Source organism: Dromaius novaehollandiae, chromosome 2, assembly GCF_036370855.1.
Source record: "Dromaius novaehollandiae isolate bDroNov1 chromosome 2, bDroNov1.hap1, whole genome shotgun sequence".
In the NCBI taxonomy this organism is placed as follows: Eukaryota; Metazoa; Chordata; class Aves; order Casuariiformes; family Dromaiidae; genus Dromaius; species Dromaius novaehollandiae.
The window spans coordinates 155,477,039-155,487,590 of NC_088099.1; the positions used below are offsets into that span (position 1 = coordinate 155,477,039).

At 46.6% G+C, this 10,552-nt stretch overlaps 1 protein-coding gene across 1 annotated transcript; it reads left to right on the forward strand.

Moving 5' to 3' along the window:
- The first annotated feature begins 2,327 nt into the window (after positions 1–2,327).
- Positions 2,328–7,975, forward strand: CCN3 (cellular communication network factor 3). Its single transcript, XM_064507828.1, has 5 exons — positions 2,328–2,443; positions 2,539–2,767; positions 3,023–3,274; positions 5,113–5,321; positions 6,784–7,975. The coding sequence occupies exons 1-5, from the start codon at positions 2,375–2,377 to the stop codon at positions 7,078–7,080; spliced, it is 1,056 nt and encodes a 351-aa protein (XP_064363898.1). The 5' UTR covers positions 2,328–2,374; the 3' UTR covers positions 7,081–7,975.
- Positions 7,976–10,552: the final 2,577 nt, after the last annotated feature.

The window sequence follows — 10,552 nt, forward strand, 5'->3', positions numbered from 1 at the left end:
AAGCACTTGGTGCCTTGACAATGCTTAAGCACAACATGAGACACAACATTACCTGGCTTCCTTAAAGCATTCACAGCAATTAGAAGCTTAATTTTAAAACTAAGATTACAGAATGCTTCAGCATGTGTTCTCCTCCATGGCCCTCAGTTAGTCTTTTACGTACCTGTACAGGTTATGTCCCAAATGTTTAGATATTACAGGTTACTGACTTGGTTCTTCTTACTGGGTACCATGCAAGACTTTCCTTGCACTTGAATTTAAATACACCGGTACACATTCTTTCCATTTCTTTGATTCTGTCTGCAGTTTTATGTGGTGAAGCCTTTTGAATAGACAAGAAGATATTTAAGAATGGTATGAAGTAATCTCATTTGAAAGGGAAGTAACTTTCCATGGCTGCGAATGACTGAAAACCTCATCAGATTGACATGCAGAGGGACAGATAAAAATGGATCTTTGTCCTCTGGCTTAGAGCTGTGCTTCTGGGAAAACTACTGGAACAGCCTTGTTTCTTTTTAGCAAATCTTAGTGCTTGGCCAACAGCATTGGTCATTCTGCTGGTGAGCAAGGAGTGCTACTGTAAAAAGTGGGTTTGCACTACCTAAATCAGAGGTATGAGGAAAAGAAGCAAGGAAAAAAGAGAAATGAGATAAGGAAGGTGAAATGCAGTGGGTGACTGAAATAACCTCCAACCTACGCCCAAGCTGTTAATAAGGTTTGAACAGTCTGTGTTCCCTTGGCTGGTCCCGTTGCTTATGAATGAGACAATTAAGGGTTAATGAATGACTGAAGGTTACTTGTTTCTGTGCTGCTGTAGGCTGCTTCGCCCCAAACCGCAGGTCTCTCCAGAAGCCCAGCTGTTGCCACATAACTTCAAGCAAGGAATGGTGACTTCTGTCCAAAACAAAACCTGTATATGACGATTACTGTTTTTGTGCTGAGCACTGCTTTGGCTTGGAGCTACAGCAGCCTTGTAAATTCATGAGTACCACTTGTGTCATGTCTTAAGCTTAAAAGGCATCCTGTTTTCACTAGTCTGTCTTCAGCTTTTGTTTACTTTTCAAATACTTTCTCTTTAACAAGCCACAACAGAATCCAGTGCACATTATCTGCTTCAGTCAACTGGGGATATGGAATCTCGGTATCCTAGAAAGACCCAAGAAGGCCGTGGGCAGAAAACAACTCCTGACAAGTAAAACACGTTAATAGATTTAGTCTCCCTTATGCTTGGCCTGGATTAGTCCTGCGAGCTCTAAAATAACTTCATGGCATAGAGCACTGGAGTTACGTCTCCAAAACATTCCTAAGGCTTGACATGTTGGGCTCCGCATACTTCACGGTCACACACACAAACCAAGCACCGGAGCGTCTGGTATCTCTTCAGCTCATCCTGGGAGGTTTGTGTTGCAGAGTGCAAAGGGCTCCCCGAGCAATCCCTGTTTCCAACACGCCGATACACCTGGACCTCTCTGCTGATGAACAGCACCTACGACCTGCCAGGTGAAGAGTTTATGAAGCGAGTATGTCACCCCTACAGCACCTTATGTTGATAGGTCCCTTTCATGTCCCCTGTAACACTGAGCGGCAGTGCAGAAAGCTCAAGGGTTGAAACACAAAGGCTGAAAGCTGCTCAGGCTCCTGAGAGGTGCTTACACGCGGGGGTGGCCAGTAGCCGCGGACCGGACTAGGATGCAGCCTAGTCCCTCGCCAGGTAGCTACCACAGAGCGGCGGCGTTTGCTGCGGCAGGGTTTGTAAATCGTGGTGTAAGGTCTAGCGCCGAATCGCTAAGGTCCAACCCCAAATCGCTTACTGCAGCCCAGGCGAGCAGCCACGCGGGGCAACAGAGGGGTCAGCAGGATGCCCCGGGGGTGGGACCACAGGATGCCCCGGGGGGGGGGACCACAGGATGCCCCGAGGGGGGGCCGCAGGATGGCCCGAGGGGGGGGCCGCAGGATGCCCCGGGGGGGGGGGGACCGCAGGATGCCCCGAGGGGGGGGCCGCAGGATGCCCCGGGGGGGGGGGGGGGACCGCAGGATGCCCCGAGGGGGGGACCGCAGGATGCCCCATGGGGGGGGCCGCAGGATGCCCCGAGGGGGGGGACCGCAGGATGCCCCGAGGGGGGGACCGCAGGATGCCCCATGGGGGGGGCCGCAGGATGCCCCGAGGGGGGACGGCGGCTGCCCCGCGGAGGGGCCGGGCCGGGCTCGGCGCTGCGCGGGCAGGTGGCGGGGGTGGCGGGGGCGGCGGGGGCGCGGGCCGGGCTCCAGCTCCCCGCCCCCGGCGCGCTGCCCTCCCCTTCGGGCTCTATATAAGCGACCGCAATGGCTCTGGCGGCAGAGGCGAGCGGCGCCGCGGCGAGGCCGGGCCGGGACCATGCTGACGGGCGGCGGGCAGCGCCGGCCCCTGCCGCCCCTCCTGCTGCTGCTGCTGCTGCTGTGCCAGGCAAGTGCGGGGCGCCCGGGGGGGCGGGCGGCTGCGGGGGAGCCGGGGCCGGGCCGCCCCGTGACCGGGCCCTGGGGGCCGCTTTGTCCCCGCAGGTGAGCGGCCGGGAGGCGGGCTGCCCGCGGCCGTGCGGCGGGCCGTGCCCCGCGGAGCCGCCGCGCTGCGCGCCGGGGGTGCCCGCCGTCCTGGACGGCTGCTCCTGCTGCCTGGTGTGCGCCCGGCAGCGCGGCGAGAGCTGCTCCGCGCTGCTGCCCTGCGACGAGAGCAGCGGCCTCTACTGCGACCGCGGCCCCGAGGACGGCGGCGCCACCGGCATCTGCATGGGTAGGTGGCGGCGGCCCGGGGCCGGGGGGAGCCCCGCCGCCGAGGGGCTGCCCGGCTTCGAGCGGAGGCGGTGACACTGTCCCGGCGCTGCCCGCCCCCGCGGGCGGTGGCTCCGGACCGCCCTCGTCTCCGCGCCCCGACGGGCGCCGCGGGCTCCGGGGCGGGCGGTCCGCCGGCAAAGCCGCCCTCGGTGTCGCGGGAGGGGGGAGAGGGCCCGGCCGCCCTCCGGGTGACGCCGGGCGCCTTCCTCGCCAGTGCTGGAAGGGGACAACTGCGTCTTCGACGGCATGATGTACCGCAGCGGGGAGAGCTTCCAGCCCAGCTGCAGGTACCAGTGCACCTGCCGCGACGGGCAGATCGGCTGCCTGCCCCGCTGCAACCTGGACCTGCTGCTCCCCGGCCCCGACTGCCCCTTCCCCAGGAAGGTCGAAGTCCCCGGAGAGTGCTGCGAGAAGTGGGTCTGCGACCCCAGAGACGACGCGATTTTGGGAGGTTTTGCTCTGGCCGGTGAGGAAACTTTAATTAACACAGTCGCTGGGAGGGGAGGGTGATAGCGTGCTGGAAATGGCCATGGGGTTATCGTAGCCTGCTTTGTGCTGCGGGGTTTTTTTTTTCTTTTTCTCATCTAGAGCGACTAGTGAGTATACCAGTGGTTATGAGTAAAAGCAGAATTTTATAAACCAAAGGAAAGACATTCAGAGGATGAATGTGCATAGTAGTTTTAAAAAGTAATTTACTTAAGTTAGAGCCCAGCTCTAGAAGTGCTGTTTATCCGGTTCCACTTTGAGTGGAATAAAGTAAGGACAAGCTCACAATCCTCCAAACATTATCTTCCTCCAGAAAGTAAAGCTGCCATCTTGCTAGTTGCTCTGCAAGAATATGTTACATCAAAAATACCATTCAAACAGCCTGGTTTACAAGACACGTTTTTTTTCCCCCAAAAAAATTCCCCAGCTATTACCAGTGGTCAACATGCTAGCTAAAATGCCAACAAATTCCTGTCTGTCTGCGCTAGAGCTCTCATCATTATTGCTGGCATTAAAAGCATTACAAAGTACTTGGAGAAGCAATGCTTGTAGGCACAGTTAGTGGATCTAAAAACAATCATCCCATTCCAAAACACAGAACTCATAAAGTACTCTTTTCCCCAGTCTCCTCTTACTGATTTATGTCTCCCTGCCCTTTAAATTAAACCGTCAGGTTAACATGAATTTTCAAAAGCTGCTTTTAATGGGAGTTCAGGCCACAGCATTCCCTCCCGGTCACTGCTCTGTGTTGTCTTCAGCAGTTATGCTGCAATGCAGCTAATCCATTTGAAAAAAACAAGTAAGAAGGATCCAGGACGATAAGCTCTAATAACTTTGCAGAATGCTATGAAATGTCAGATGTGAGGCACGTAAGACATAAGTGAACATGTTGTCACTTTATAGTGTCATTTCTCTCCTTTGTTTTTTGACAGTGACAGGCTAATCCATAACACGCCTGCAGGTGGATTACCTGCATTCTTTTTGGCAATGGTCATCCCTCTTGGATATCCTCCTTTTTGGAGCTTTACCTTGCAAGAAGGCAAAAGTGCAGCTGTGGAGAAGCTTATCAGCAAGAGCCGTAGGGGTGACACAGCTCGCTGCACTTGCCTAGCTCCATCATGTTGGCTCACTCTGTTTACTGCTACGATTGCTAAAATTAACAATATTTACATTATACAACTTAAACACTGCCGGGAGGGAAGAACAATGATCAGAATTGGTGATTGCTTTGAGTAGCTGTGATAACTGCTGCAATTACTTTACTTCCCTCTTCCCTCACACCACCCGGACTGTAATCTGGCAATAATTGATCAGGTTGGGTGACTATGACTGTGGGAACAAAGTACTTTATCTATTAGTTTATATAAATCATACAGCCATTCTCAAATCATCTCTAATACCAGTATTTTTGTGACTTGGAACAGATTTGTGATGTATTTTTGTTTAAAAAAACAAGGAATAAAGAGTTGTTAAAGTGGATTTCTAGACTTGGTTAACAGATTGACAGTAGTTCTTCCCATTTTGGAATTGACTGGACAGAAACTGACTTCTAATTCAAGTTGTGGCAGAAAGGCAGAAATTTATTCTGCTGATTACACTGACATGCACCTGTCTGTGATCTTTAGATGCAGAAAGTTGCTGTCCAGGGCTCCTAAAAAGGCAGCTTTTAAAGTGACGAAGACCTATCAAAATCATGGATTTGGGATTTTTTTTTCCTCATCTCACTTGTTTCCTCCCAAATGTAGAAGAGCTCAAATATATACCGGGTTCTCACATTAAGTCTTTCTTGTAATGGAGTTCGTGGGGTTTTGTCTCCAGCATACAGACAGGAGGCCACACTGGGGATTGATGTGTCTGATTCCAGCGCCAATTGCATTGAGCAGACAACAGAATGGAGTGCTTGTTCCAAAAGCTGTGGCATGGGCTTTTCCACCCGGGTTACCAACAGAAATCAACAGTGTGAGATGGTGAAGCAGACACGGCTTTGCATGATGAGACCTTGTGAAAATGAAGAGCCATCTGATAAGGTATGATGGCAGCAAGGATGCCTCTTCTGGCGGAGTTCCAGGTTTGCATGTTTCTGTCTAGAGTGGCCCAGATACAAGTGGATGTAAATACATCCTTTAGTGTATGTGTTTAAGCCCAGTGTTTCTGGAAAGCATTAGACTTGCCTGTATGTTCAGTAGTGTTGCACTGCATATGCATATTGTTTGCGCCATCCCAGCCAGATGTATTGCATGTGCCAACTGTCTTGGCAGCTCATGCAGTCTAACATCTGCCACAAGTGTCGTTGTCCTCCTTGCGTGTGTACTTCAGAGCTGCTCCAATCATGGGGAATGGATGTGTCATATTTCTAGTCTGTTGGGCATCCTGGAACTGCAGACAAATGTGCAAAACCTTGCAAAAAGTGTTCAGGTAAATTGAGCCTTATCTTTATCCTCATGGAGCTTTTTCCAAAAGCAAATCCAGCACTGACACTTCAGGTGCTGTAAGTGTGTATCTACGTGAGCTGCCTTTTTTGCTGCTTCTACACGTTACACATTCTCAATGTCAGTGAGAATAATATGTAGCTACGTAAGAGGGCCATCAGTGTATGCAGGGTCCTGGGTGACGGAAGGTGTGCTGAGGCCTTTGCAGAATACTCTGTGCAGTTTTGAACACTGTGTTGAAAAGGATGTGAAACATTTGTAAAGAGTTGGGGAGAATAACAAGAATGATCGGAGGTCTAGAAAACACGTTTTGCTGGGAAAAACTGATTGATTGATTGAACTGATACTAAAAGCAAGAGAATGGAGATGAATCCTCGTAACCATGTGCAGATATTGCAGCCTGTTCTGAGTTCACAGTGGATGTGACAGGATGTGACGAGCTTAGACTGCACAAAAGTTAAGACATGAGCAAAATCCTTCTGAGCAGTAAGAGTAGAGAACCATTAGGATTGTCTGGGGCAGCTGTGGAGTCTGTCACTGGAGACTTCCAAGAACAAGTTAGACAGACATATGCTAATAATGACATGGATAAGGCTGATCCTGCCTTGAGTCACAAGAATGCGCAATGACTTTTGAGGTCCCTTTTGGCCCTCTTTTCTTCCTGAACCCAGTCCTGTATCTTACTTATTTGGCTTCCTGATTCCCTGATGGAACCACATTAGCCTGAGAAGTTTTGTGATGGAGTATAGTTTGATGATGAATATTGGCTTGTCTTAGCATGTAGTCAGATGACAGCAGTGAGTTTTCATAGAGTGTAATCTATTATTTGTTGTTTATTATTGGCATATGTAATATGTGAACTAAGATGTCAAGGGCACACCTCATAGGATTGAGAACTGGTAAGTTACTATTGAAATAGCTGCAGCGTCTAATGGGTGTAGAACTAGCAAAGACAACGAATACAAGTTTTCAGAGTGGACCTACATCCTTGCATGTCATTTTTTAACTGCATTCTGTCTTATGCTATGATATATTTAATGTCTCTTCGTATTTCTCTTAGAAAGGGAAAAAATGTATCCGAACAAAGAAGTCCCTGAAAGCTGTTCGCTTTGAGTACAAGAACTGCACGAGTGTGCAGACATACAAACCTCGTTACTGTGGCCTCTGCAACGATGGGCGATGCTGCACCCCACATAACACCAAGACAATCCAGGTCGAGTTCCGCTGTTCTCATGGCAAGCTCTTAAAAAAGCCAATGATGTTGATCAACACCTGTGTTTGTCATAGTAACTGTCCTCAGAGCAACAATGCTTTCTTCCAGCCATTAGATCTAACATCTAGTGAAGTAAAAATATGAAATGCTTTAATTAGGTGGCTCAAAAGGTATAAATATTTTATGTAAAACTTGACCCACAATCAGGTGAATGTAAGTGCATATTTAAAATATGTAGGACTTTTTTCCAAACAGTCTAGACACTTTCTTTTTCTATAGTTTATTAAATACCTCATTTTACATTTCCCCCCTCCAAAGATCTTTTATTCTCTTGAAGGAAATTTTGTACCTTGGACAGAGCCTTCTTTTTTTTGTTAACAGTGGTGTAAAGCTAGTTAAATGAACAGCTGGTTTCTCTCCATGAGTTATGGGAATTATGCCGCTAACTTCAGTGGCCGTAAGACTGGGCTCTTTAGTAGCAAATGGCTTCCTTGGGGAATGCATGGCACTGTATCGCATAAGCTTCCAGATTTTTAACTTTAGTTTGCATAATATGTATAAACGCTTATGCAGCGTTCGTTTTCCATTCTAATGAAATTCTGTTTCTGATGATAGCAAAAGTCTTACTGATAAGAGTTTTGGATTCTTGTGGCTTATAAAATATTTTCTATCTGTACATCTGACTCTCTCCAAGGATTCAGTTTGCACAAAGCCCCTGACGTGACAAAGCTAAGATCTCTTATTCTGAAGTATAGGAGATTGATAGCTGATATCAATTAAATTTCTCTTTGGCAGCATCACTAGCAGCCTATCCAAAACCCACTGAAGTCAATGACTTAGGGGGACTTGGTTCTAACGAATGTGTGTCTGTAGATATAAGTGTTAGGATGCAAAAATAAGAATTATGTAAATTCCTCTAAAATACTACCTGTATCATATGGTGCTTCACATAACAGAAAGGTGTATATGTAAATAGAAACTGTATATATTGTAATATAACTTTTCTGTACTAGGTAAATAAACTTTATATGATCCAAAATATTTTTCCTGAAGTTGTTCTTTAAACTACTAACTTTTAACAGCTAGAAGCAGCGGTAAGAGAACATGGTCTGCAGATTCCAGAAGCAGCAGTTAAGATCAAAAAGCTTATTTTTGTGATATGCTTAGTGCACCTCATCCTAATCTCTGACCAGTTTAACGGAGATGCAATGTTTTAGTGCCAGGAAAAGAGGAATAATTTGTGAAGAGTAGGTTAGAAGAGAGAATTTTTAGGGTGAGATTGCCTGGGAGACTGGCTGATGTAAATAGTTAGGTTTAGATGAAGTGCGCCTTGAAAGGTAATGGTGGAGGAGGTATAGTTATGTGATCTAGAGCTTGGCTTGGGAGCATAGAGAGGGTTGTTTGGGTTTTTTTAATTGTTTTTCTCCCTTACCTGTTTCCCACAGTGATTTTTGCAGAGCTCTAATGAAGATGGTAGTTGTCTTCCTACAGTGACAGCTGAGAAAAAATTCATGTGCTAAAGTGGTTTTGTGTAGTAACAGCCAATAAGTACTTATTTGTTGCACTCTGAAGTACTAAGGAAGTATTTAATTGCGTCTTGCAGCATTTCTGGCTCACAAGCGTAGCCTATGACCCTGCGTGTGCTACCTACTGTACAGCAGTATCCCCAGGAGGACAGAGGCTGCGGACGGCCGTTTTGTGTATCTTCGCTCATCCATGTTGGAATTATGGATTGTGGAACAGGTCATAAGCACAGTTGTGCAGACACGCAGCTGCCTAGACTGTGGGACCAAGCCCAGTGTGGTCTCTGTCTCTCTGTTAGAGATACCAGAGTAGTGTCTATGTCACAACCATGGTCTTGATCACATATGCATGGTAAGAAACAGCCCCTATCTCTTGCAAAAAAAGGCAGAAAAGACCAAATGGGCATGTACTTCTTTGAAGGAGTTGATAACATCCATCTGGACGTTCCTGGGATATGCAAGGGTGGAATTCAGCTCTGTGTTAAGACTTCTATATTTGATGGCTGCGTGTAGACTTCTAAATGCTCATTTTAGTCAATGGAGCCCAAAGTAGACTGTAAGCAAGGATCTGCAGCTGAAGTTTCTTAGTAACTTCTAAGACATCCTGAGGCATTGGTGCTAAAACCTGTACTGGTTCAGTTAAATTTAGATGGATCTTTGGTCCTCACCTGGATGCTTGCAGGAGAAGCCTTAGGAATTGTCCCAGCGACAAACTCCTTTGTAATCCTTGCTGTTGTTAATTAGAAAGGAAGGTGGTCAGCTACTGACTTTCTAAGAAGCAAAAAGTTGCATTCAACCACTTTATTTTGACAACGCCTCTATTCCTTTCACACTCAGATAAAATATTTTTCATTTAGACATCTGCATCAGCTTATCCTAGTTGTGTTGCTTCTCCTTTACCCCTCTGCTTTACTTTCATGTTATCTTGATTTCCACATAATTCTTTATGTTTTCCTTGGGCTGGAGCTTACAAAAAGGGCACAGACACCAGAGAGAAGCTGTTCCGTAGGTGGCTTCCTCCTTGCAGGCAAAGTGAAGGTCTCATCTGCAGTAGGAACCCATGATCCTTTATACATTAACCAAGACCATCCACTACTCTAGGTTTGTGTTTCCTTCCCCACCAAGGAAAGGCATTTAATATCCTATATCTTAGATGAGATGTAAGCCCAACTGCCTGTTGAAGTCCTTCTTGCAGATCGTCCATCACTTCCTCTGAAAGGGGTATATGAGCTAAATTTTAACTTGAGCAATCCCATTTGCCTGTATAACTATGGTCTTCACTTCAGTACATTCAGTGCCAAAATGTCTCCTGTATCTCTCACCTTAGGGCTGCTCTATGTAATCTCTATATGTCTTCAATCCATTTTATGAGAAGAGAGCTGTACTGTTAGGAGCACTACAACCTTCACACAAGAAATTTTCAAATATTTATTGCCTATCTTTATTCACACCAGAATTACTACGATCTCAGTGTCTTCTTACAACTCTGCAGCACATCAGCAGGTAAGATGTCTTTTAGAAAGGAATACAAATGTTTCCTCTGGAAAAAAGGAGCCAATGAATGATCGGCCCTAGTTCTTCTAAATACATAACACCAATTTAGTGGCTATCTTTGCCTCACCTTAGTCAATACAGCTTTTCATCTGCTATCAGTTTTGTTGCATTAATTTAGACTTGTTTTACTTTAATATGGATAGTTACTAGCTTAGGCTTCGAGCCAATTTCAGGCTGTTCCCGCAAGAGGCTATGGCACTAATTTAATCAAAACACAACATGGTGAATTAATCCTGTGACATTTTTATATACAAACTCTAATGGTGAAATCCTCAACTTTTCTGTTTTAGGGCTATGATTTTCCCAAACGAGCAAAATTAAGCTACCCAGAATGAGCAAAATTAAATTAAGCAAATTATTCAAATGTCAGGAATTCATTTTTGTGTCTCCCAGGATTCCCATCGGAGCATCGCTGGGAACATTGCCAAACATTCAGCTCCCTGCTTCATCCATAGGGTTTCATTAAAGCAACAAGCTTCTCACATTTAAGCTGCTTCAAATTTGTTTAATGCAGCAGTCAGATTTCCAAAGATACTTTG